The sequence below is a fragment of the Leuresthes tenuis genome, unplaced genomic scaffold (assembly GCF_036924035.1).
Source record: "Leuresthes tenuis unplaced genomic scaffold, fLeuTen1.0.hap1 SCAF_22, whole genome shotgun sequence".
NCBI lineage: Eukaryota > Metazoa > Chordata > Actinopteri > Atheriniformes > Atherinopsidae > Leuresthes > Leuresthes tenuis.
In genome coordinates this window covers 5,237,633-5,265,501 of record NW_027325376.1, presented here as the reverse complement: position 1 = coordinate 5,265,501, position 27,869 = coordinate 5,237,633, and the positions used below count along the sequence as shown (strand labels likewise).

At 43.8% G+C, this 27,869-nt stretch overlaps 4 protein-coding genes across 4 annotated transcripts; 2 read left to right on the top strand and 2 right to left on the bottom strand.

Moving 5' to 3' along the window:
* Positions 1–2,668: 2,668 nt before the first annotated feature.
* Positions 2,669–5,074, bottom strand: smim20 (small integral membrane protein 20). Its single transcript, XM_072376080.1, has 3 exons — positions 4,884–5,074; positions 4,255–4,311; positions 2,669–2,861 (listed from the first exon to the last, which is right to left on the bottom strand). Exons 1-3 carry the CDS (start codon positions 4,990–4,992, stop codon positions 2,818–2,820), a joined length of 210 nt encoding a protein of 69 aa, XP_072232181.1. The 5' UTR covers positions 4,993–5,074; the 3' UTR covers positions 2,669–2,817.
* Positions 5,071–11,728, top strand: man2b2 (mannosidase, alpha, class 2B, member 2). The gene is made up of 18 exons (XM_072376081.1): positions 5,071–5,358; positions 5,433–5,579; positions 6,377–6,655; positions 6,740–6,855; positions 7,297–7,474; positions 7,572–7,770; positions 7,863–8,053; positions 8,155–8,326; positions 9,147–9,304; positions 9,391–9,668; positions 9,777–9,968; positions 10,045–10,288; positions 10,361–10,471; positions 10,559–10,766; positions 10,856–10,987; positions 11,074–11,186; positions 11,265–11,382; positions 11,484–11,728. Exons 1-18 carry the CDS (start codon positions 5,197–5,199, stop codon positions 11,585–11,587), a joined length of 3,102 nt encoding a protein of 1,033 aa, XP_072232182.1. The 5' UTR covers positions 5,071–5,196; the 3' UTR covers positions 11,588–11,728.
* A 912-nt stretch (positions 11,729–12,640) lies between these two features.
* Positions 12,641–16,321, top strand: LOC140282371 (uncharacterized). Its single transcript, XM_072376949.1, has 8 exons — positions 12,641–12,656; positions 13,529–13,680; positions 13,761–13,832; positions 13,913–14,112; positions 14,909–14,972; positions 15,062–15,227; positions 15,302–15,499; positions 15,591–16,321. Exons 1-8 carry the CDS (start codon positions 12,641–12,643, stop codon positions 15,695–15,697), a joined length of 975 nt encoding a protein of 324 aa, XP_072233050.1. The 3' UTR covers positions 15,698–16,321.
* Positions 16,161–20,079, bottom strand: LOC140282008 (protein FAM43B). Its single transcript, XM_072376541.1, has 3 exons — positions 19,779–20,079; positions 17,598–18,317; positions 16,161–17,483 (listed from the first exon to the last, which is right to left on the bottom strand). The coding sequence occupies exons 1-3, from the start codon at positions 19,792–19,794 to the stop codon at positions 17,398–17,400; spliced, it is 822 nt and encodes a 273-aa protein (XP_072232642.1). The 5' UTR covers positions 19,795–20,079; the 3' UTR covers positions 16,161–17,397.
* Positions 20,080–27,869: the final 7,790 nt, after the last annotated feature.

Here is a 27,869-nt window from a genome sequence, read left to right as displayed (position 1 = left end):
ATACGCCAGAAGACATCAAGTTTTAAAAAAGGCAGTGCTGGAACACAGCTTATCAGATCTCTAAGGCTCAATCTTCATCTCTGCCTGAGGGTGGAGGCGATATTAGCTTCTATTAAAGATACCAAAACAAATTGTGTGCAATTCAAAACTTTTCCGAGTGAATGATATACGTGTGTTAAATGAAGATATGCTGTTTCAAGTACTTCTTTAATGATGCGATAAAGTTCCAGTGTATAGTATTCACAGAGGAAAATAACATAAAAAATTCGTAATTATGCTTTTATCGGTGGAAAAACTATTAAAGACACCAAATGTTACCTTGAAACGAATCATTAATGCCTAAAAACGCTGTCATCTTGCTGCTGTAGCCCAAAGGAGACATAACAAATACAACGATTCTCCTGCACTCTTTCAAGGGGATTCTCAGTTGGTTGCAATCTGCAACTTCACCACTAGGTGTCCCCAAATTCTTCAAACAGCTGCTTTAAAGATACGTTTAATTAGAAGCAGAACGGCCTCTTTAGTAATAGGTGAAAATTATATAAGTATACTGTATTCTGTATTTTAGCTAAGTGATTTAGCTAATTTGTCTCTTTTGCTTCAATTCTTGCTGCTTATTTCCTTAATTAACAGATTTAATGTTTGATCTATTTTTCTCATCTCTGAACGTAACTTCTTATGTCTTCTATATAAAATTGAGTCAAGTCTTTCCTCGTAGGTGCTTCCTTCTATAAGACTCTGACTCCAATTGTGGATCTCACATGAATTGGATTAATTTCAATCATAAGAATGAGCAACGATGTCCCATAAAACTCTAAAAATAACAACTGAGTTACGACTGTAAGGAGATCATCTACGTCTTTGATGTGGAGGAAAATAAACTAAGTATTGAACGCCAGTGTCTTTTAATTCAGTGCTTTCTCTGTACAACCTCAAGTTTGGAAAAAACTGTGTTTTTATTTAAGACAATCAGCGTCCTCGAAGTCTCTCTGCTGTTTTTGACCTTTCTCTTCACCCTTGTTCCCATGACAAATAACTGGAAACTTTAACCAATTAGTCTGGCTTAACAAACAGCTTAGAGCAGCCAAGGCCGTACCACCACTTTCCAAAACCTCCTCAATAGCAGGGGGAGATTTGTGTGATGGGTTAATGGCTGGATACTAAAAGTGCTGCAGAGGCGGCATTGTTGAGTTCATGTTGGTTCATAGTGCGCCGTGACCCTATTGAACATTTTATAGAGACGAGTGTCTATCTACATATTCCTCTGAATGGGACAAGGGCCACATAAAAAGGAGGAGACGCCGCCGAACCACAAACGGCTGCTATAAACCGGAGGAAGAGACAGATCTGAGGAGTGAGAGTGTGAAATGAAACGAGCGATTCACACAATGATTCATGGGAGGGCAAGGCTACAAAGCTGAGGGCCACACTGCACAACCTGTTACACGCGGCCCGGCAGAGCACCAGAGATCCAGTGTCTTTCTATTCTGTTGTAGGTGACGCGTCGCCTCAAGAATGCGGTTCCCTTCCTCTCGCTTCAGTTTCCCCTCTGGTTGCTTACTTCACTCACACGGCCGCGGAGCTGTCGCTTGAGGAATCTGGAAAACACCAGCGGGGAATGAGAGGAATTTCTGCTTTTCGTTTTTCCTCAACCGCCCCCTCACCCCTTGCTCTCTTTACTTTGGACGCCTCTGTGCAGCCGGGGCTCTTGAGCTTTCTCTTGTTTCTGAACGCTGCCCAACAATAACAACCTCTCATAAACAATGGGGCTTGTTGATTGGGAGGTTGAGAGGGAGAGTGGCCGTTGCTGGCTGCGCAGTCAGCTAAGTTGGCAACGGGCCTCGCGAACGGTCCTGAAATCCCGAAAGTACAGGCTACATCGAGGACTGTGAAAGATTTAAGGGCAACTTTAAAAATGCACCATCTCTGAAGGACCATAAACACATGCTTTAGTTCTTTCTTAATCCATCTTTCCTCCAGAAGGACTTTGGTGGACCAAACTCTGAAAGGCGATGCTGGTCAATGTCAGGAAACCACAAAAGTACAGGAGGGGGGGGGGGGAGAAGTTTTAGTTTTGGAACTCTCTGCTTTTACAGGACCCGCGGTCTCGTAAAGGGAGTCTGGATCCCATCGAGTGGGTTTTGAACAAGTCGATGGTGGATCTGCCCCATCATTTCAGCCTGTGGGCAAAACGCAGGCAGAGTCACATGTCAGTTAACCAGCCGAGCACCAGTCAGACCCTGTGACTCTGACAGGGAAATGATAATGCGGACTGATGTGTCTTGGAATAACTCTGGGTCTACTGTTTCCATTTTGGAAGATGATGCCGCCCATTACTGGACATTGTCCCTGTTCTGCTGAAACAATTTCATGACTAGCCTCAAGTTAATCAAAATAAAATGTCAAAAGGCATTCTTGTGAATGACATGGGTAAATAAACTTCTGCATCTTATTATAAATTTCCTGCAGGCTGCATACCAGAGTGAGACTCTTTTTTCCAAAATACAACCATGGACGGTTCAGCTTCCTCTTTAACAGAGCCAGTGCGCCCTCATGTGGACATCGAATGAACAGCAGCTCCCTCCATCTTTCATTTTAGTCGATAACCTGCGAGCAGATCCGTACTTTATATCCTGAACGATACATTAAGAAGCTTTTAAAGGAACCATTAAGGTCTTAAACATTTTATTTAAGGTGAAAGGGATTGCAAACAGTTATCATAAACACTTTCTTTACATATTTCACTCACACACACATCATAATTAACATTCTTCACTCAAAGTTTTCAGCAGCATCAGTGTCCGGGACCTCTGGAGGTCACTTGTCCGTGGGCTTGAATGGGTCAGACCATACCTTCACACCTTCAAACCAACAGAAGAAGTAAGGTGTTAGTAGGTGTATGCGTTCAACCACAATGTTTGGCTAAAAAGTGCCTAAAGTTGTCCCCATTTCACCTTTTTCTGGCAGTTTTTCCCAAAAACACCCTCTGAATTTAACATTAAACGTATTTAGCGTGTTAGCAAAGCGTGGCTGAACATCACAAATCCAAGTCTGCAACATTATTCATATCAACTGTCCGGGAAAAGTTTAGATCCCCCCCACAATGTTTCCACTTTACAATTGCAATGCTTATCCTGACTTTTAGGTTCTGTATTCTGGCTGTGATGCTGAAACACCTCCACCAACAAACTCACTCAGTTCTGTCTCTTCGATAAATACGAAGCACATCGCAGCAGGAAACTGTGAAATTATCTATTTCCCATCACATGTGTGCAGGCGCTTATTCACTGTGTCGATCAACACAGGTTAGTCAAGTTATTTGTTGCAGATGTAGCAGTTAGAAACCACCTGCTGTAGAGCTAATTGTAGGCGGTTCTGCATAGAAAGCATGATTTCTTGCTTATGATGCAGCCCACCTCAGGAGGCCGAGAGGGGCCTTACCTGCAGTTATTCATTTTGGTTCTGTTCAATTTTCGAGACGACAAAGCTTGCTTTTTGCCTATAACACAGTCATTTATCTTGCTTTTCCCAAGAAATTGGGCTTTTGTTTTCTCCATATCACGAAATGCTATCGCGAGAAAACAAGCTTTGGCTTCTAAAGATCACAAGACGATCTCAAGGAGCTCAAAAATGAGCGGTTCCTTTTGTTAACACCTGATTTCTCTGTCCATCATCGCAGCCATGACACTTGAGGAGGACCTACAACATTAAGTCAAGGCATAAATGTGTAATTCTGTGTCAGAGTTTAGGAAGTTTAGGCATTTGTGGGCATTGATAAGAGTTTAACCAACTCTGCTTCAGCCAGTGGGTGACTTTAAGGCGGTCCCATTGTTTGTGGTCATGAGAATAGGCCAAACTTGCTAAATATTAACCCATTATCTTGAGACAACAACATAAATGTTTCCATTATCACTGCAAAAAGCAGCCTTGTTATCTTAAGATAATTAACTAGTGATCTAGTGTGGCCCTTTTTTGGCTTCAAACCCACCTTTTTGACACAATGGTAAACCTTTTAGCTCCTTCAAATGCTTGTATGACAGGTTTCTTTTTAGAAAGTTGCCATAGTTACACTTAAGAGAACACAACAGAGGCAAAAATCTGTAAACACCAACATTTTTCCTTAGTTATACACCCCCAGATGTTACAGAAAGTCACTGAAAACTCACTGAAATCCCTAAAACAAATCAATATGTCTGGACAATCCCCATTTCTAATGTAATCGAGCCCCCGTTCACATCTGCAAACTGCTCTTACCCACAGGCTGCACATCTGCCTGGTTGATTCCCGCTCGGTTCATCTTCTGGACGTTTCCTATTAAAAACAGAACAGCACAGGATATTAGTTACACATGTGAAGATGTTTGTTGTGGACAAAGTCAAAGCAGAGAACCAGATTTGAACACTGTAGGGGGTTGTCATCGCTTTTTATTGCAGAGAACAGTGCAGGAAGCACGTCTATGAGGCTAATTTATGTCTAAAACTAGTGTTAAGTAGGCGTTGAAAGAGGTTTGGAACTTACTGGTTGCTTAAAATCTGAAAAATTAACGAAAACTGTTTTTTTATTTCAACTTTGGCTCACTGTAAAAGTTCAATTGCCTGTTGTGGAGCCTTGAGATCCCAAATTAAGTTAAATAAACGGGGGAAAAAAGCCGAAAACTAACTTATTATCAAACACAAACCAGCTAGCTAAAGTGTTAAACATCACATTAACTTAGCTAACGTCGCCTAAAATTTTTATATTTTCCGGTGAATATGAGAACATTTAACTTAACTGTGTTACCGTAGAGACATTAAAAACTCAGGTTAACATTTTTACACACAACAACAGGCATTATGACACTGTGAGCTGATTGTGTAAGTGAGAAATAGCTGTTAGCTACTCACTGTACTCGTCTCCGTGCACCAGAGGATAAACAAAGATGGGGTAAAACGCGGCGGCCACAGCCGTTATAAAACCTCCAAACACCAGCGCTATTCTCGTGTTTTTGGACATTTCCCTGCTGCATCTGACCAGACCCTCTCACCTCCAAATGCTCGCCGTGTTTACACTGATTATTTCCGGTGTGGAAGGTCACTGACGCGGCGCCAAGCGGCGAAGATCGGCTGGTTTGGTCTGCGCGGGCTTCCGTACTGGAGTCGGCCGAGTCATGTGCTGCAGCACAACAACAACAACAAGGAAGTCCGCGGGGAGTATTTCATGGTGTATCGAAGTATATGTAATGTTTTACGGGCGGACAAAATGAGACTTTTAGCCGTTTTCGCGTTTGTGTGCTGCTGTTGTGGAGTTCGAGGCCAGCCCATTCAAACCTTTGTAATTCCTCACAGTCACATGGATGTAGGCTGGGTGTACACCATACAGGTGAGTTTTACTAAAGAAGCTTGCGCTGTACAGCCTGTGGTGGTTCAGTCTGAATAAATGTGTGCTTTCCACAGGAGAGCATGCACGCCTATGCGGCCAATGTGTACACCAGCGTGACTGAGGAGCTGTCAAAGGTCAAAGAGCGCAGGTTCATCGCTGTGGAGCAGGAGTTTTTCCGGCTGTGGTGGGACACTGTGGCCTCGGATCGCCATAAGAAACTAGTAAGGTCACGTGACACAATCAATACAATGTATTGACTTTGGAAAATGCAAGAAAAAAAGAGGGAGATGGTAGTGATATTTCCATGTTGTGCTTTATCAGGGGCGGAGCAGCAACTAGTGGCTCCCTAACAGGAAGCTGTGATGTGGGTCTGCAGCACTGAAACTGCAAAAGTTAAACACATGCGTCACAGAAAGTGCTTTAGATACTTTGTCAAATGTAATCTAATCACATTTTTACTCAAAGATGATCTCATACTCAAATGAGATAAAGTATACTGATAATTCAAGTCCATAACTGAGAAATGAAGGAGCTTGTGTGCAGGGTTGGGGTACGTCTAATCCTTGATGCTGCAAGGAAATATGGGACAGAATGATCTCCTTTCCTTCATAAATGGGGATTATGTACTCCTCTGCAAACCCACAAACTCCTACTTCATTGATTAATAAATCAAGCAATTAGACTTTTATCTGTGCAGAACTTTTCATACAGTCTGAATATATCAAAAGTCGCTTTTGGAATGTAAAATCAGTCATAAAAATAGGTATAAAATAGTTATATAACTATAAATTTAGAGCCCAGCCCAGTGCACCAAAGTATTGTTTTATAAGGTATGAAATAAAAGAATAACCCTTAGGATCTTGCTGGATCTTATGTTTAATTTGCAGGCTTTATTAGAGACAAAATGGTGGATAAATAGAGAATTTAGATTGTGCCAGTAACAGTCTCAGCTTGGCCACCCTGTAAAAACTGTCACTTTGCTTTAGGAGGTAAACTTTGAGTGTGATCGTCTGTCCAGGTGCGACAGCTTATAAAAGAAGGTCGACTTGAGTTCATCATCGGAGGCCAAGTGATGCACGATGAGGCCGTCACCGACCTGGAGGATGAGATCTTGCAGCTGACGGAGGGCCACGGTTTCCTATACGAGACGTTTGGGGTGCGCCCTCAGTTTTCTTGGCACGTGGATCCGTTCGGAGCCTCCGCCACCACGCCGGTCCTGTTCGCCCTGGCCGGGTTCAACACACACCTCATCTCTCGCATAGACTACGACCTCAAAGACGGCATGCAGAACAGCAAGGTCGGCCTCCGTCAGCTGTCCCTGTCGAATATCCAAGTACCCGATTATGATAATGAGCTTCTGTAACTGTGGTTCCGGATATAGAAACTCCAGTTTGTGTGGCGAGGTTCTCCCTCTTTAAAAGCCCAACAAGAGATCTTCACCCACACCATGGACCAGTTCAGCTACTGCACTCCGTCTCAGCTGCCATTCTCCAACAGGTGGGCCACGTTCGCCATCTTCTGCCTAAATTTATATTAGTTATTTTGGTTTTAAATCGTCCATGTTGTGTGTTTTTACTCCTCGTGTGTGCTGCTCCTCACAGTTACCCATTATTAGTGTGTTGAAGCTGGTGATTTGATGAAAAACACCAAATAAATTAACAAAAAGCTTCCTAACGCTGGTCATTTAGATAAACTGTCCACTAAAGGTGTCGCTGTATACCTGTTGTGATGATTTTCATGATATCAAAAAACATGAAATGTGTTGATTTTACACTTAAAATTACCTTTGATCTCCGCTGATGAAATCCAAACAATGTTTTGTTTTTAACAGTTTTCACCATCATCTATCTGTTTTTTTTTCCAGTGTATTTAATTTATCAAAAGATGTACAAATAGTTGATAGCGTCTGTGAATTAAAACAAAGTGTTTACGCTTCAGTTCTGGTTTCTATTGGAACGGAGTCGCCTTATTCCCGGACCCTCCTCGAGATGGAGTCTACCCCAACATGAGCCTCCCCGTCACCAAGGAGACGGTTCACCCCTACGCCAAAACCATGGTGGAGAACATCAAGCAGAGGGCCGCGTGGTTCAGGACTAACCATGTGCTCTGGCCGTGGGTCAGTGCACCAAACCGCCTTCTTTTGGTTGTGCTTTTGACTCTTAAGCCTCAGCTGTAGAGTTAGCAAACGACACGTTTCCACCGCTGTGTTTCAGGGCTGCGACAAACAGTTCTACAACTCATCGGTGCAGTTCAGCAACATGGATCCTCTGATGAAATACATCAACCAGAACAGCAAAGAGTTTGGGGTGACCGTCCAGTACGCCACTCTGAGCGAATACTTCCAATCCGTCCACCGGTCAAATCTTACCTGGGACGTCCGCGGCGGCGAAGACTTCCTGCCGTATTCAACTGGTGAGACGCCCGTTTCTCTACACAAAAATATGAGAAGGTGACTGTGGAATCGGATGAGCCGCTCCGATTGTTGCCACTCTTGTGTTTCATAGAGCCGTACCAGGCGTGGACGGGGTTTTACGCGTCCAGAAATGTCCTGAAAGGAGTGGCGAGACGGGCCAGTTCCCGTCTGCATGCGGCAGAGACTCTTTTCACTCAGTACAGAATCAGCTTCCCAGACGGACCTGTGCCCAAAGACTGGGCCCTGGAGAAGCTCAGAAGTCTACGCTGGGCAGTCTCTGAGGTAATCTGTGCCGATACTCAACTTCTCCAACTGAAATGTCAGAAAATTAAACAAATTCATGGTCGGATTTAATGAGAAGTCATTGCGATACAACTGTCCAGGTCCAGCACCACGATGGAATCACAGGGACAGAGTCTCCTCAGGTGGCCGACATGTACGTGCAGCATCTCACGCAGGCCATGATGGGGGTGGAGGAGCTTCTGGCTGCGCTCTTTCTGTTGCCCCACAACCTCGCCATCTCCGGCTCCCTCAGCAGCAGCTCCTTTGAAAAAGGTGAAGATAAGTTTTCTGGGTTGAATTAAATTCAATTAAATTTTATTTATAAAGCGCCAGATTACAACAATTGTCATCTCAAGGCACTTAAGTAATATAGTCCAATTCGAATTCAATTCATTGTAATCATAATCCAATTTATTCATATGGAGCCAATTCAAAAATAATATCCTAGCTAAGGAAACCAACAGATTGCACCGAATTGCACAAGCGACTGATTTCAGATGAATGAGAGGAGGATAGAAACTCGATTCCCAAACATGCGACTTGGGTTTAAATTCAACTGTGTTGCCGCCAGTCGCTTCCTTTAGTCCCTGCCTTTATCGTGACTTTGGGCCTTTATTTTGGCGAGGGCTTCCTATCACTGCTGATTTCCTGAATCGATTTATATTCCAATTCAGAGGTTCGATTTCTGATTCGATTAATTATCGAAAAGGAGGTTTTTCACAGAAGTCATTGCAGAGAATAAACGAGTAAACAGCAAACGTTTTGGTTGGGGACGTTTTTGAGTATTTTGCCTGGCTTTTGTCTCGGTCGGCGTGCTTTCTTCAACCAGAACGCCGCCACACGTCGGCCTTCAGACGTGTTGCTGCTTCCATCATGTTTTCATGTCGTTACAAAACCAGATCGATGCCACAAACGTCTCATTTCTTCGCTCTACGACTGTACAACTTGGTTTATTAGAGTTATTTAGAGGTTAAAGTGTGAAGAACGAGCTCGTTCCCCAGCTCAATAATCATAAGCTGAAATATTTCTGATTATTCCTCAGACCCTGACAGGGTTCACATGTGAGAAGTTTTCACACCTTTCCTTGTTCCAGGTTCTGATCAGGCTGATCAGGTTCCAGGTTCTGCTCTGGAGCAGCACATCATCGTTTACAACCCGTTGGCGTGGAACATCACCGCAGTCATCAACGTCACCGTGGCGCTCCCGAACGCCGCCGTCTACGATGACGACGGACAGCCTGTCCCTGCGCAGGTCGACGCTTTCTTCCTCCCGCCTGGTGGGATTTTATTAGGTCAGCGTGTTCCCTGGGATAAAGTTCTGTCCGCTCTGTGCTGCAGATCCAGACGTCGGCCCAGTCCAACGGATCCTACGACCTGTTCGTCGTGGTGGAACTCGCGGGCCTCGGGCACAGGAAGTACCTGATTGACTTCTCTGAGAAGCCGTGCTCCACAAAGCCCAAGTGTTCGCACGCTTATGAGGCCAAGGGGGTTTGGTTTGAGAGGCTCAGCATGAAGGACCGGGCCAAAACAGGACGGCGGCTGCTGCCGGTTCTGAACGACTGTTACAAGCTCATGTTTGACCAAGACACCAATCTGCTGCACAGCGTCACCTCTCTGTGAGCTTTTGAGCCTCTTCCAGCTCAAACAGCTCCTCTCACTCCTGTTGTATCTCTAAATGTGGCTTCCAGCCTTTGTTTTACTCTCATCTCTTTCATCGTTGGCAGGACGGATAAACGGCGAGTGAAGGTGACGCAGGATTTCTGGGAGTATCACGCAAACGGAGATGTAAAAGCCGGCCCCATCTCTGACAACTACATCTTCAGCGCCAATGGTTCAGCTGAGCGAGCCTACGAGGCCGTGGAAATGGAGATCATCCCGGGGAAGATCGTCACTGAGATCAGGCAGTACTTCTACAGGTGGGTACGAGTTTTCAGTCGATCAGACGTCTGTCCGCGTCCAGAACCTTTGCGTTCTTGCTTTTCCGTGTTCCAGGGAGGACGCCGATAAAGACCACGCCTACTCCATCACCACGCGCGTCCCTGAACGCGTCGGGTCTGGACTGCCGTGTCACCGGCTGGAGCAGGCCTACTCGCTGGGTCCCCTCCACCTCAACACGGAGGTGGTCCTCAGAACCAGCACCGCGCTGAGGAACAACAGAACTCTGTACTCGGACGACAACGGCTACCAGATGATGAAGAGGGCTTACAAGGAATTCGCTAATAACACTTTAGCGAGGGTAGGTTCAGATTAAACACATGCACGATGTTTTTTTACACACTGAAGTTGAGGTTTAACGCACATCTTTCAGAACTACTTCCCCATGGTTCGGGCGGCCCACATCGAGGACGACCTGAGCAGACTCCTGCTCCTCAGTGACAGAGCTCACGGCGTCTCCAGTCAAGCCAACGGACAACTAGAGGTAAAGAAAACCAAAAAAAGCACAAACACACATTTTCTGTCTGCCTCTGTGGCACAGAGACATTTTCAACATGCCCCCCCCCCTCAGGTCATGCTCCATCGACGTCTTTGGAACAATTTAACGTGGAACCTCGGCTATAACCTGACCCTGAATGACAGCTCGGTTGTGAGACCCACCCTGTGGATGGTGCTGGGATCCAGGAACGCAACCTCCAGGCTGTACCAGAGGGAGGCGATAGAGCTGCAGCACAGGCCTGTCGTCATGCCCATAGACCAGCCTCGCAGGCCACTGACAGGCACGGAATATGCTGGCTAAATGTAGCGATACCTGACTGATTGGCTTTAGATTTGGTTTACAAAGGTGCCCAACCTGTTGTGTCCTTAGAGAAGGAGCCCGGCAGCAGCTCTGCTGCGCCTCCAGTTGTTCTGCCGCCCAGCCTCCACCTGCTCAGCCTCAGCATCCCCGGGTGGAACTACAGCTCCAGTCACGAGGTTCACCTCGGCCACATAAACTCGGGTCAGCTGTGAGAAAGCAGGCATGAGCAGCAGATTTCTCTCAGGTTGTTTTGACTTGTCGTTCATCTGTAAACGCTGCACTCACAGGTCAGGACCTGCAGCCGGAGCCAGACTACGATCGGGTCCTGTTGAGACTCATGCACATCTATGAGGAGGGAGAGGACCCCGAGCTTTCTAAGCCAGTCACCTTAAACTTAAAGGTACAGACTTCTCTGCATATTGGTGTCATATGAGGGGAGACTTTGCCTGTTTTTATTGGTGCTCTCCGGTGTGAACAGGAAGTGCTGCAGGGTCTGGGGGAAGTGAGAGCGCTGGAGGAGCGTTCTCTCACAGGAACCTGGGATGTCAGCAGTCTGCAGAGGTGGGAGTGGAAAACTGCAGATAAGCTACAGAAAAGTGAGAAAATGCAACATGATACCTGATGTGTCCCTTAGGTTTTACATCATTATTGACCAGCGTTTTTCTCCTTTCTCCTCATTTTTCCCCTCCTCTCAAAGACTTCCAGCAGTGTCGTGGGAGTGAAGGTAAAGATTTCACCGTGACCGTCTCACCCAAAGAGATCAGAACCTTCTTCCTTCGCTTCGGCTCCAGGAACTTTTAGGCTGAACTTGTCTTCTGTGAAGATCACCGATCGTTAGACAAAATCTGGCTTTAATGATTTGCTCCTTTGATTATTGCAGTTTTTGCACATGATGTCGATCTGTTAAGAGGTGGAATAAAGTGATTCTTTTTTCATTCTCGATTAGACGTCTGTGCGGATTTTCTTACTTTGTTCTTGCATGATAACAAACACGAAGCCAGTGAAACTTTAGGGAGAAATGTCGCTCCTTTCATTCACAAACTTGCTCTTTTGGGTGTCTGTAATGAGCGCTTTTCTTTATCATGTCGTCAGTAAAAGGATGGCGACATGTTGCTGATTACAGAAGAATAAGCATTTTCACAATAAGAGTTTTAAAATCTGTTTAAAAGTGTTTTTAAATTATTCAAATAGAAATAAAATTTGAATTCTTTCCCAGTATCAGTTCAACAGAAAACTGTCAGAGACTGGTGGAGAGGTAGGACCCAGATGCAGTTCTTTCCAAAAATCTAAAGATTTATTCTAATACAGGGAGCACGAACAAAAGGCGCGGCAGAGCCGGATCATCAATAATACTTAAACATGAAAAAACACCAAACAAAACAAGACTATGAATAAATACTATGACTATGGCTACATTAACAAGGCTATGAGGCAGGGAACCAGACTTAGCTTTCAGTGACGGTGGTATGAAGGGTTGGGTTGGTGAGGATTCTGCAGTGACTGAAAGGAAACCAGGAGACTAAATACTGTGGAGGGAGTGATCAGTGAATGAGTGCAGCTGTGAACAATGAAGCAGGTGATGAGTGAAACTAGGTGGCAGGGAAAAACATGACCAGAACAGAACCTGAAAACGTGACTAATAAAACATAAACTGTGACATGAACATGAAATACCACATTGTTTTGGGGTTTTTTTTGTTTTTTTTAATGGTTACTCTGATATGCTATAGGTCAGACTTTGAAAACAATATATATATATATATTTGTTGCTGTGGTCCTGTAAAATATGAGATATGCTGCTCTGGATTCTTTTAATTTTTTTCTCCATTTGATTTAAGCGTTTGTTTTGGCGCGGATGACGCAGACAGGAAGTTGGACTTGTGAAACGCAAGAAAATCCGGTTGGTTTTCTAAAATAAATCGCTCTCAGATTGTAGATCACAATCAAAATGAACACGGACCCTTTGTATTTTGGTTGTTAATAATTACGATGTAATAGTGATAAAACCGAGGATAAAAATAACTCGTTCTATTTTTCTCCTTCGTCTTGTCATTATTATTATTATTTATATTGCTTTGCATGGATAAGTTTTAACCAACACAGAAATGTTCCTGAGCACACGTGGTGACTCCACCGGTTTCACTCAGGTATCCCCACATTTAAAAGCTATATGAGGGTCTCCAAAGTCTTTCCAGCTGTACAAAGACGTTTATTAAACTTGGCCTCACGGTCTCTCACTGAATGGGGAACCCCTCCATCTTGCTGCAAGACTTTACTCCTCATTTCTAAGTTTTGAGACGCACTGTCCATTTTAAAGCTTGGATGGCAGCTCTTTTGGCTCATTTATTCAGCCCAACGCAGTAAAATGTGTAACGACTTTAGGAATTTAAAGCCAGGCTGCAGTTTGTAGGTTTTTCCACGAGGGGGCGTCACCATCCAGCCAATAGACCGAGAGACAACACCCGAGCCGAGCCGCCCATCGGTTTGCGTGTCTGAGCCGAACCGACGTGTTGCAGCTCATGATATGAGCGGCGGAGGAAAAGGGCGTCTCCTGTGATTTGGTGAAAGATGAGCAGCAGCAGCAGCGTAAGTCGTTTCCAATGTGATGTTCTCAGGGTTTGTTGCTGCGTGTCATGTAAAGATCCTCAGTCCTCTTAATATCCGCTGTAGCCTCATTTCTGCATCATTTAATGCGACAAGTCTCTGGTGGAGATGCTGGATGCTGTGAGGAGGTGTTGCTAAGATACTAGACGGAGAGGATGCGGGTGGGTAGCATCATCCGTGCAGGTCTTGCGGGTTAATGTGTGTCCTCTCTGCGAACAGAAACGAGAAAGGGAGCAGAGGAAGAAGCTGCAGCATTTTCTGAATGACCTGGCCTTAGTTGGATCGCTTCAGGTTTGAAAACACACAGTTTGTTCAGAGAAGGCGCCAAACAGCTCCTCAGTCCGACTGATGACTGACTGTTTATTCCACAGGGTTTCAAATACTTCCAGCCGTGGCTGAGGGGGAAAGAGGAGCTGCTGCTGACGGTCGTCAATGAGGATTTGGTCAGTTTTTGCAGACGCATTATTCAGATTTTTGGACTGATGACGCAATAAGTAACAACCCGTCTCTTCCCATCTTGTAGGGCTGGCGCTCCCCAGGCTTTGTGGTGTCCAGAGCCTCCTCCTACTCCACCAGCAGCAGCTGCAACAGCAGCGATGTGTCTCCCAGCAGCAGCTCTCCCAGTCTGGCCAGCAGGAGCAGCTCCCCCCTGCCCGGGGAGCCTCCAGGCCCACGAGACTCCCAGCCTCACGCACACACCAAGACGGAGCCCCAGACCCCCAGGTGACTGACACACAGTAGTATGGATAATCAATCCTCAAACACTCAGTCTTCACTTTTTTTAGCACTTTTTAAAGCAAATATGCTTCCTTTTGATTATTTATCTCCATTTCCTCCACATTTAAGATGAAAATTAACCTAAAATAACACTGTAAACGTACTTGTAAACATATATAGAGCTCAAATATGAAGCATTCGTCTAAATGTTGAATTGAATATCATGTTGAAATCTAAATTTAGATTAGTTTGAGCTCTATACATGTTGTTTACAGTGTTATTTTAGGTTTGTTTTTATCTTAAATGTGCTGAATATGAGGGAATTGAGGTGAATGTTTACTACTTTTTCTTTTTTTTTTACGTTCTACGCTCCATACAACTCTGATAGGAGCCATTAACAGTAAATAATGGTTAAAAAATGATAAAAACGACAATTAAAAACGTTTAAAGATGATGTAAGAATATGAAAGACCCCAAAAATGATCATAGTAAGAGGTGCACATAATGAGTTAAAGAGAAGCTTATTTAAAAAGTTGTCAGATTTTATGGTAAATGTGTCCAAACTTTCAGATACTGAAGCCTCAGACTGCTGTAAACACTGTTTTCAGGTGTTTTTCTGCATTATTGTACACACTATCTAAATGTGCTGCCATGTTTAAGCACAAATGAGAAGTGGCTCATGAAAATAATCAGTTTGTGGTGTTAAAAGGGGTCTAATTAACACGATGGAGAGCCTGGAATAAAGCAGACCATTTATTGAAGCTTGAAGCTGTGATAACCATGGTAACCACTCCATTCACAGGGAGCCCAGTGGGGAGGAGCATCTTCTCCCAGCGTCTCCCAGTGAAAGAGAAATAGCCGTACCAGTAAGTAGCATTTTTAGAAATACTTCAACGCGTACAGATCTCTCTTTTTTAGATTAACGTGCACTCTGTGACCCCCAAACCTCACACAGGAGGTTAACTGCACTCTGTTTTTACTGGCTGGTTACGTCAAATATGGACGCCCCTACGCCTGGATACGCTCCAACCACGAGCGCCTGGTCAACATCGGCGGCACCGATTCGATGGTCAAGGACACGCCCATGAAACTGAAGTCCATCTCAGACTGGCAGAAACGAGGTGTGGAAACACGTCTCCGCCTCCTCAGAGACGATAAACACGAAGATAAACGTGTCTTTGTGGGTTTTTTGCAGGTATTCGTGTGTGGGATGTTGTGAGCGAGCTGGTGTGCCTGTGCACCGTCCCCTCTCCCTCCAACCCCTTCGCCCTGGACACGCGTTACATCAAAAGCCTTCCCCTGCTGGACCGCTTCCTCGTCACCGGAGCTCTTCTCCACTTCCTGGAGATGTACGTTGTGTACGGGAACCGGGACGAGCTGCACTACGACAAAGGTGTGGCCTTCAGCCGGTGCCGTTTAGCTGCTTTTTTTAACCGATTGCAGCACATATAACTGGATGTTTCTGGGTTTCTCTCTCGTTTCAGTGGTGGAAGATGTGAAGCCTCTGAGGCGTCTTCATGTCCAATCCCTGCTGGAGTTACAGCGACTCAGAGAGAGCCAGCAGCTCCACCCGCAGGACTCTTTAAGCTGACCTACGACACCCAAAGCACCTTTCCTGGTGTCATTTAATGATTTAACAGCAGTAAAACTTATATTTCAGCGTTTATTCAACGTACGCGGCTTAAATGAGCGTAAATGTGGGGTATATGGTGCCAACCTGTGTGTTTTAAGGCTGCAGCAGCCAGGTGGAGCTCCATCTGCACCCCCACCACAGCTGGGAGGTGCTCACATGTGTGGAAAACACTGAAAATGTAAGTCTGGGAAATAAGTCGCATGACAGATCAAGTCCTGGCCTACCACCTCCACCTCCTTCTCCCACATTTTAAGACAAGAATCCTGTTTGCATTGGGCCAAATATAACCTTTTAAAAGCCGAGAGTTCGAGTCTAAAAGTCATTAATCAAAGCCGACTCTGCAGGAGTTTGGGCCGGTTTGATATTTGTGTTGCTTAAAAAGGTCCAAAATCTGTATAAAAACCAATGCAAACACAAACAGATGTTATATAAAAAGTTTTAATAGCTCATAAAATACATATTTAGTTAAATATGCACAATGATAAAAACAGGACATGATACATCTTAAAGCAGGCAGATTAACCCCCTTTTCTGAGATGAGGGCTGCGCCATTTGTAAGATACACGAATACAAAATCTGGCACTTCAGTCAAAAACACCTTTCGGGTTTAAAAAAAAAAAAAAAGGGAAGTTTTAGCTTAGTTTTGGTCAGAAAATCCTAAATGAGAAGTTAACGGCGGCCTGGAGGTGAACCACTAACCCTCAAGTCTCTCATTTGTAAATCCGACACAGAAATCATCGCCATGAGGCCACAAAACGGCACAAATAACGATTACCTTTAAAAAAAAAGCAAGAAAAAAGGCACCTTTTATGGCTTTTAAAGAGTTAAAAGCTCGCTGCAGCGTTTCACCACGAAGCTGCTCAATATGCGAAGCATGAAGACGAATTTAGGAGTTTTAAGAAGATTCCTGACCTCAGATTTCCCTGATTCGATGTGCAGGTGCGTGGGGAACTCCGTGTTCGGACACAGGTCACGTCCACTGGAGTTTTTCCACATAAATGCAAATAATTCAACACCGGGGACATTTTGTTTTCCTCCTTCCTGTTTGCAGCTTGGTGCCGCACCTGGAAACGAGTGTCCTCGGGATAAACTGATGAAAGCTGATGATTTCTTGAGTGGAATTAAAAGATGAGTGCTTAGAAAGTGCTCAAAAATACTCTAAAAACTACGTTTATAAATATTTCAGACAGGGAATTTCATCCTTTGATGAGCCTGCAGTTTAAACGTGTCCGACGTCTAACCAGGTGGTTAAAATCCCGCCCAGTAACAAATGTCAGTTAAATAAAAACCAAAAAAAACAATCCAGACTCGGTCTTTTTCCAGTTTTTCTGGTGGATCCTTTGGCCGCCACTGTTGGTTCAGCTTCAGTACGAAGCAGAACTCTTAAACAAGCCAACCAAAGTGACCCGATCCAGTCCTCAAACAGCCAGCCGCAGCTCCTCGCTCTCAGCTGAGCAGAAGAAGCCGATAACGCCGCCTCGTGCGACCTTCTTGCAAAAGTAAACGGACGACTTTGCTGAGTCAGAAACATTCAAAGTCCAAACACTCGCCACATGTAGAAATATGGCCTTGGCAGTTTGACCCCTTTAGTCCTTAAGTCCGTCCCGCCCTCCCGTCTTGCAGTGCTCTCATCCTTAAGGCTGTCGTCAGGTTAATGTTTAGTTCCAGCTGTCAGAGGCGGATCCTCTTCGGCTGATGGCTCTGAGGGGGCTTCGAGACGCAGAGCCCCGTCTCTTCCAGCGTACTGAGGAGAAAAGACGCGGACAGTGATGTGAATATTCGTGTTCGTTTATCGAAAACTTATCCACACCGACTAGCCCGAGGCCGACTTTACAGACAGACAAGAAGGCGTTTTTACCTTTTCCCAAGCTGGCCGGCAGCGTGGAGCTCTTTGTTTTGGTGGGAGAGTTTGACGAGTCGTCTACAAGTTTCGCCTTCACCTCGCCGGGCGGCAGCGTGGCCGAGCCGTCCTGCTGCCAGTCGCTCAGCGCACGCTGGAAGGAGCGCGCCAGGCAAGCCGTCATGTCCCGCGCCCGCTCCGCCCGGCTGCACCAGAACACCCGACACTGCAGCTGCTGCCCGTGATGTTTGCAGATGTACAAGAAGACGTTGGGCCGGTTGGCGTCTGCGGCGCAGTACGCAATGTCCTGAAGGTACGTCTTCGTGAGCTGCCGCCCCGTACTCAGCTCCTTGACCTCGACGTATCTCGGGCGCACCACCAGAGCGTGATCCTTGTTGAGCTTTTTGCCGTTAGCAATCCCTTCTAGCAGGCGCGTGATAGCGTCCTGGGCCTGCTCTCGATCCAGAGAGAAGATTTTCTCCGTGCCCAAGTAGTGGACTTTAAACAGAGGGTCGCCGTGGGAGAGAGACTCTGTCCGGTCGCGGCGGAAACGGCGGCGAAAGGCAGCCGGAGAGTTCTTAAGGGTCTGCATGAGGTGGAAACTGTTGAGGGACATGGTGCTCTTCAGGCTGGGTTTGGAGGAAACGTTAGCCGTGTTGTGCTGGTCCTGTTCGGAGACTCTCCCGATCTTCCAGCTCTCGTCTGTAAATGGAGCGTCGCTGCATCCACCGCTTTTATCTGAAAAGGAGGAACAGGCAAAGCCATCAGCTCACAGAACGCAGCGATATAACGTCCAGCAGAGTACGATGCAGTTTGTACAGTGCCGTGCAGTAAATTCCTTGAGGAATATAAAAAAAAATCCAAGTCAGCACAACTTGTACTCAGAAGGTCACCCAACAGGATCGGTTGCAAAAGTGACGCACTGAGAGTGAAATATTCATTTGCCTCAGACAGGACTCATGAAATATTTACAGAGGAGCTGGTCTGAGTTACAAACATGCAAACTCACTGATGGGACTGGAAATATGCCAAAATAAACGGAAAGTCGCTTGAGATTCAACTAGAAAGTTCGCAGACTCCGTCAACTCCAATATTATGCAACCAAATCTGGCCTCACATTGTCTCCCAGCCTTCAAACCCCCAGAGCTGCCTGTCCCCCATTGTCTCAGTCCTTATATTTTTTCCCCTCTCTCATTTCTTAGCCATTCTTTCAACATCCTCGCTCCCTCCTCAGAAGTGAGTCGAAGAGAGAACCACCGACTGTTCTTAGGTGGTGGCCATTGTTAGCGAAACTCCTGTGCAGGAAACAGCTTTGCACCCCCCTCCCCTCAATATTTCTCCTTCAAACAATGGCATGCTTTTGAGGGTGTGTCCTGTCACAAAGAGAGAGATGCAAGTTGACCCACGGTCTATGCCGACCCAAAACATGCACATGTACTGCTGCAGGAGTGGGTGTCAAACATGGAAAAGTAGTTGCACCACCAGTTTTGCATCAAAACAAGGTAAACTTGGCACAGGATTCCCCTGTCACTGTGCACATGGATAAAAATCAGAAATAAAACAAATTTAATTCAAATATACAAACAGATACGATAAGATGCCGTACAGTAAAGATGTAATATAATTTGAATAAACCTGTTGTCTGACGTGTGCAAAGAGCTTTGACGTGCAAAAGATTCATCCTGCAGCTGCACGGAGGATATTTCTGCTTTTATGGAACAGCTAGACATGTTGATAAACTGTTGTACAACACATTTTTTTTTAAATTAGGCAAATGTAAGAATGCACAAGACATAAAGCCGCTAAGGACATTCTTTTTCCCGCATAACATTTAGATAAGGTTGCGCCTGGATTTTTTTCTTTTAAGAAAAAAAGTTCTAAGTCTGTGTATTTGCCATTTTTTCCAAGCCGGATTATTTTCCAAAGGCTAATAAAACTGTGAAAGGACTCAAAAGTCCGTAATGCAACGTGTAATCTCAGAAATAGCGAGATAACTTTAAAAAATGACATATTTTACATCGCGGTTCGGAGACCCGAAAAGCAGCGTTCCAAGCAACACTTGACGGTTAGAGACCGTTTAAATCTTCCAGTAAACTGGATGTTAAAACCAGTGAAACAACAGTTACGTTAATGTTTTTTTTCATAAATTCAAATTACTCTCAGTACTTTTTATCCCCCCCATCCCGACACAATTCTTACCTGGCCACAGTTTCATGCAAACGATGTCCTCGTGAGCCTCAGGTAAACCGTTGAGTCCCGTGGTATTTTAAAAGAGGCCGGGGGACAGGTGTGGACATCTGCCAACCTGCTAGTTCCCGCTTCGCTGTCAAGAAATATAGGATAACTATATGAACTCTTCTCCTATATATGAGCACCGAGCCCCTCAGACGCAAGCAAGACGACAGCGTGACGGGCGACAGCTAATGAGCACACCGACTCACTGAATCACCCTCCTGCTTCCTCGCAGCGTTCAACGTGCAGCTATAAAGTGAGTGAATCACGGAGCTCGTGGGACGACCGTTTTAAACAGCGCAGGCGCGGCCTCGAAACACATGGACGAGCATCCAGGGGGAGGCTGGATGAGAGCAAAGGAGAATTGATTATTTACCAGAGAAGACGGATTATAGTAGATGGGAAGGTGGACAATAATTGACCTGTGTTTCTTTCGCTTACTGGCAATCGTGGTTTAAGGAGAATTTATGGCTCAGGGTGCGTGTTATTGTTTCTCCAAGCTGTTTAAAAACAGATTGTTTTTGTCACACCAAAGTTCAAATGTCTAACAACCACTCAATTTGCAATATCCAACATACATGGTATTGACATTTTATACATATAAACAGCTTTTCTGTCATGAAAAACATGTTTGTATGTGCATATGTGAAAACATGACCTGTTTTATGATACCCAGTGATTGTGATATTTTCACAAATCCATGGCACCATCTCCTGCCAGCTGCAAGCTTCACATTTCTTTGTTTAAACATATGTACAACACCATACTGGGGGAACATCTGAAACCCACTACCTCTCATTAGCTTTGGGTTGCGTCACAGCCTGTCTCTAATGGCGATTGTTGGCCTTGCTGGCTCAGATCTGCTTCAAGTGTTTATCCTGGGGGCATTTTGAACAGTGGCAGAGGAAAACTTAAATTGGTTCCATGTGTGTGTGTGCACCGGTGGGGTGTGCCTGATGTGGAGAAACAGTAGGGCCCCTGTTTCTTCTGGGTTTGGCCCAACCACAGTTAAGTTCTGGACGTCACACTTGCCTCAGTGCTTAGCATGGCACAGTGGAACTATTCTTGGGGCACCGATGACATAATGGACCATCTCAGACAGGACCCTCCCTCTACAACAGACTCAGCATCCAAGCTGTTTTACAGGCAGGGCTGCAGCTGCTGTCACTGAGCGTGTTGCTGAATTTCTTGTGGAGGTACAGTCTATTTGCAGTCCCCATCAAAAGACCCGTTCACTGAGTAAAAACATAGCACGATGGCTTCATTTGCACTGTCAAAGCACTGTTCACACATTCATGTGTATAAGAAGCCTTCTGTAATGTGGGCTACCTTGAAACCCAGCAGTATTTGGTCATTTAGCATTATTCTGCTCCAACATGTCCTCTTAGGACACCTTGGATTTTGTATGTTTGCTCTTAATGAAGAGTCTTAAGAACTATTGACTGCAATGGAATATTGTCTATATGTCAATACTCCTATAAGAAGTGTATTAAATGTAATCTATCATTCAATTTCCATCAACCTTAGGTGAAGTGTTGAGCACTACTTGGCTAACGTTAGCAAACTAAGATGGTGATCAGGTTGTGTAATAATTTAAAACAAACATAATCTCAGGTTATTTTAAAGAGAAAGTGAATAAAAAAACTCAGTACGATTTAATCCAAACACTAAACGTGGGTCATATGTGGGCCTTGACAGGGACCGATGTGGGGGCCCTTGTGGCCATTCCAGTTCTGTGGGCCTTGCCACCAGAGCAAAATACAAGGCATTTGAGGGCCCCAGTGGGAGACCGCATCCCATACCCACTGGGTTTGGGCTTCCCACTGCTTGGTTTGGGCTTCCCACTGCTTGGTTTGGGCTGCCCACTTTCAGCCCACACTATGGGCTATCCTACTTCTGCCCAATCTGCACCTCTCTAGGGTCCCGAAGGAGGATGTTTGCTGGGAATCTTAATGCAATTCAGTCAAATTCATTCTAATCCATTTAAACCCAATTCATTATATTCCAATTCAGAAAGGTCTTGTGCAACCACTCCAATGTAACATCAGGGTTTCTTTGTTCTTGGTTTCCTGATGCTTTTCGGAGCATTTTTTCAAATGTGAGCTTGCTAGCATCATCTTTGTTAGCATGTTAGCAAACATTAGCATTAGCCTAAAGTTGTGCAATGCCGTTACAGAGCAGCTAGTCTAGTTATTATATACCTGAGGAAACAGCAGTTAGGTTAGCCATCAATATAAAATCTGAATCTACAATTGTTAAAATATAATGTTTCAGGTTTTTTTATGTTACAGTTTCACACAGTTAGCGTTAGCCTCATTGTTGGGAACATGTCAGTATCTTTTTCTCGAAGACGAGGGGGTTACTTTTATAGGATGGGGCCCTCCAAAGCTGAGGAGAAATTACTCATTTTTAACATTCAGATAACACAAGTGGGTGCAGGTCACAACAGCTGTTCCTCCTTCAATTACATCAGTCGCACAACAGTTGAAAAACAGACTGGGCTTTTCAATAACTGCAGGGCATTAGCTGCTGACCTGACAGCTATCTACACTGACAATTTATACTATGCTCTCATTTTATGGAACACATTAACCACTGTCAACCGTTTCATTCTGACAACCAATACAGTAAAAATGAATATGCAAAAAGACTAATAGTGCACCAACAATGATCGATCGAATTAGTCCTGCACTGAGAATTGATGATCCAGCATCCAAGAAACATAGCTGTCAATTATCCTTGATTTACTCTGAGAAGCACCACATGTTCCAAATGTTCCTTTATAAAAAAACGTTATCTGTTTATTGTACTGTAAATGTTTCAAAATAGCTACACAGACACAACACAAATAATAATTATCACTTCATTTGACTCTAAATTAATGCTTCAACAAGTTCCCGCAGCAGCTTATTTAATTTAAAACAGCTACAGATCTGGGGAACATGTTTTTTTCAGGTTTTCACTGTGTTATATATAGAAGTGGGAAACTTTGGCATGTTCTCATTTTGTGCTTTTTAAATCTGAGGACCAGGGCTCCCTGGGAGTACAGGAATAACATTATTATCAGTGGGTCTGGCTGCCACAGACACACCCAGTTGTTCAGATACTAACTGGCAGCTATTAATTCAAATGTCCTGAGCACTGCTTGTGATTGAAACTGACAAATTAGCAGCCCTCTCAGGAGGTAATTACAAGCCATTGTGGAAAAAACAAAGCAAATCTCTGACTACAGTTTTCCAGGGTGACGGATAACTGGCCTTCTGAGAAGTACGTTGTAACGTTTTAGTAGGAAAAGAGCTCATTGAATGGTGACACACAGGTCAGACACAGCTCTGCAAGAGACGGGACAAGACAGGCAAGTAGCAGAGAAAGGAAATCCAAACATTTATTGGTGACCCAAAAGCTCTAAAATCAGGGGCTTTAAAATGGGACAGCTTTCCAGAGTCATATAGAACCAACTGATAGAAGACTTGTCCTCATATTTGCAGGGCTGTGACCTCTGCTCCAGTTGTTATATAGTATCTTAAGAACAGGGATGTAGCATTTCTATTGTAAGAATCAAGGCAAACATAAAATTTAGGAAGTAAAACAACGCTGCATCCATTCATTGTGTACGTTTTTACGGCCAGTTCTCTTTTTCTGTGTGCTCTAAATCAAATGTTGGCATTTACTGATGAGTATCTGCCGTGTTTAGGCTTGTAAGCAATGAGGGCTACATTCCACTTTGCTATCTCTGAGTCTTATTTAAGCAAAGGACACTTTCAAGTTTGTTCCCAAAGCTATTATTGCAACTAGCACTGTAAAAACAATGTTGTGAACTTTTACCTTCATATGAAGCTGTAGAACACCACACTGGTCTAAGTGTAATGATTTGGCATCACGGGTTTTTGGTAAAAAGTTCCTTTAGAACTGCTGAATGAACTGCAATGAAATTTACTTTAATGCTTTGCAAGGGTGAATTAGAATTACAACGGTGATCTGTTCAATTTTTAGATAAAAAGTCCATCAAACAATCACAAAGAAATCGAAAATGTGGGCAAAGACATGCAAAATAAACACAGAGAGAGGAAAAATTCCTTTCAAGATACAAATTTACCAAAACAAAAGGTCTGATGTTGCTACAAAGAGATGCAATTTGACAAAATATACAAACGAGAGATAACTTCAGCCAAAAAAATGACCACAAAATGATGCAAAATTACCATTAACTAGACCCATTATGACCTAAACAACATATAAAACAACGCCGCAGACACTAAAAATGACCACCACAGATGCAAAATTACTTCACCACACACACAGTTACCACAAAGAGCTATAAAAGTGACCCCAAAGCATCACTCAGTGACACGAGGATGACAAAAAATGACCAAAGAGATGTAGATTTGTCACAAAACTACTGAAAAGATACACAAAGCAGCCACAAAAAGAAAAGAAAAAGTGAGTTATTTCAGGGTGTTTTTTAGGAAGGAGGCCTTTAACCAACCAGTGCCCAGAAGATGGTTGTTTCATAATTAGTCAATTAGTAAATGTCAAAATAAATAATAATAAAAGATTATGGTGACAGTAGTAACATACATTATAAATGCTAAATATTAGCCACATTGAGTATTTAGTGTCATTAGTCACAGTCCCACAGATTTATTGTCATATTTCATGGGGTGTTTTGTACTCTTATTGCTCATTAATTTAGTCATTTATCTAATTTATGACTGTTTTATTCCAGCATCTCTGTTAAATTCTGGTGAGAAACTCTTGTAGTTTGTAACTCAACCTCCCATTTCGACCTGGATTTATTCTTTATGGTTTCCAGATGAGTCACATTGGAGCCAAGCACAACGATGATGCCTGATTGTATCTGCAGCATCTTTTTTTTTCTTTTCACCAAACTATGTTTGAGCCATTTTGCCTTTCTATTTACTTGAACGACACACACACCTTTGCACTTGTGGGAAGTTGGATGAGGCGTGGAGATATGAAAACAGGAATTGTAACTACTGTAGTTCTGCATTGTCATATTTACTATAACAGAGAACATGATGGGAGGAGTTTTTTGACTATTTATGGTATGAAAAGAGTCCCGTGTGACAAGTTTGTCACCCAGATCAGGTCTAACCCAGAGTCAGGTCCTGTGATAGCAGCAGAGGTTGCATAACTTTGTCATTCTGGAGCTGCTTTGTGTTTTTAGCTTTGTCAGGATGACTGTGAGCGTACGAAACAGGGAAGACATCGGTTTCCTTGTCAAACATTAAGATAGCGGGAAATGCATGCTTCCATGAGTTTGTCCCAATTAAATGACAATAGCTGCTCCTCCAGTGAAAATGGACTTGATTTAATCAAAGGGTCGTCTTCATTCATCCATTCTCTGGTGACACCTCTCTGAACGAGTCCAACAGGTCTCTGGTTTCTAAGAAGCAGAGAGTCTTGGTGGGGTTTTATTGTATCTGCTGGGATCACAGTCAAGTTTTCCTGTTATTTAAGCCAATTCAAAGGAATCAGGTCGAAGGAAATGACTTGGGGGAGAAAGTATTTCACCATTCAATAACCTGGCAAGTTAAAAGCACATAACAAATTGTGATAAAACAATCCGAGGAGTATAACATGTTTAACTGGAATCGTTCACTTACGTAACGCTCTACTTAATGTCACACACATGTATATCTCACTTTTAGGCTAGCACAAGAGTTAAAAGGAGAGGCGATTTCCCCAGGATGCTGCTACAGTAGCTTGTGTGATCCTGTATATTTGGAGTGTAGATACGCTACGTGCATATCTCAAGCTGCATATTTTTGTGGAAAGGCAGGATCTTAGCGGAGCTGATGCACAGTCCTTTGCTTGTTTGCTGTGAACATAGACGGGTATTTGCTTGGAAAATACCGCAGGACACAATAGCTGATCAAAGAGGTCGCATTCTTGTGTCAAAGTCTTTCATCTTTAGAATTTCTCAGACACACATTGGAGAGTCATTAATTTAACATTTTCTAATGTTCCGTTTGGTAAGTTTATGCACATTTTCAAGCTAATTTTATTATTTTACGTGTCATGGTTATTTTTAGTCACAAACTGAATGGATAAGATCAAAAATGTCGACATTGTTAGATAAAATTTGGAGGTGAGAGTCCATCAGAAGACAGAAAATTTCCAAATGACACTTTCTGTCCCTCCAGTAGATTCACCAAATCTCACCAGATGTTTACCAGACAATGGGTCAAACAAATATAAAGAGAAATTATTGCATTCTGTGCTCCAGCTTGTTAGTGTCATTAAAACAACCTAATATGCTGCTGGGTAAACTGCACTGGAGTCCTAAAAGAAAGGTCATCGGTTAAAGCTGTTTTCTTTAGGTCATCTAACATGCTGGTGTGACATGTTTTTATTTCCCAGGAGCCTTAATTGTCACCAGAAGGTTTAAGCAAAGACTGATTTCTCTAAAGATTGTTCCTGTTGCCTTTTGAAGTTTTGGAAAAGAAGAGTTTTGTGTTAAATTCTTAAAATTCTTATGTTAAATTAAAGTTAAAGTTTCTTTTTGATTTGTTTATGATCAACATCTGATGTCTGTTTTCAATGAATGCGCACATCTTCAGAGTCAGAAAGCTTGGACTGACTTACAGTGGATGACCAGCACCGTGACACCACTCAGCATTATCTTGATTTTTTTTAAGTTAGTTAAGCCAGATAACCAGTAGATAGCCTGGATATGTTCAACCGGCCTCATCGTGCAGGCCACAGATGACTAAATCCATCTTTGAGATAGAGTCTAAGACTATGTTCAGACTGCAGGCCTTAATGCTCAGTTCCAATTTACTGCTCAGATCCGATTTTCTGTTGGCCTGTTCACATTACTCAGTGTGAACCGTTCACCCGACTAAACTGACGTAGATGTGCAGAAAACGACAAAGGCGTCATGATGAGCATGAAAAAACGTCACTAGATACAGGAAATCCGTATCAGAAATGGAGATGCTGGTGTCTATTTACATGCTAAAACTTCTATGTAATAGACATCTTAACAAATTGGCTACAAGGAGAACAAAATAAAGAGACTAATGTCTTCTACTAGCTAATGTCTCCCTCTGGCTATCTGGCTAACTGGCTAACGTCTCCCCCTGGCTAACTGGCTAACATCCTCCACTGGCTAACTGGCTAACGTCTCCCCCTGGCTAACTGGCTAACATCCTCCACTGGCTAACTGGCTAACGTCTCCCCCTGGCTAACTGGCTAACATCCTCCACTGGCTAACTGGCTAACGTCTCCCCTTGGCTAACTGGCTGACGTCTGTGCCCTGTCCATCATGTTTAGAAAACATAATGGTCTCCTCGATCACACAAAATTGTATCCTTTCAATATATGAGCTTCTCTTTTCATCTCAGTCAATCTCTCTCTCAGGGTTTAAGGACACCTGGTAAAAGGAGCTTGGTCTCATACTAGATTAAATCTGGTCGAGGGAAGTCCTGCGTAGAATTAACACATGTATTTGTCCGTGTATGAAACTAATTCAATTGAAATGGGCTTTCAGGGTCCACTACACCAAGCTTAAATTAAAGAAATTGTTCCCTGATGCAGATGACTCCTGTATCAAGATCCGATCTGTATCCGATTTATGTGCTTGTTCTGTTCACACTGTCATAAAAAAATCAGATTCAAGTCACATGTGAAAAAAAAGGGACAAACTCGTTATAACTGCTGGCACAGCAATCAACTCTTGGTGTTGTTTCAGTTGATGGGACTCGTGTCAACAAAAAAACTGGGGCAAATGACACAGAGATTGCCCTGATGAAAACTAGCTTCACGCTTTGAATCAAATCATAAATGTTTACAATTGCAACAGATTCACACGTCAGTTGTTGTTGTGTATATACGGGTTGCGCTGACCTCAGCTTTGACCTGCCTTTAAGGCTACGTGAGTGACAGGAAATGCCCTTTTTGCAGGGCACAAACCTGGACAGGGAAGCTTGAAGTTTTACAGAGGCATTATCAGTGGAGTAGAAATATGAGGCTTATAAATTACACTATTTTTAAGCTGTGAGTGCTGTAATTTTTCCCAAGCTGATAGCTTTAG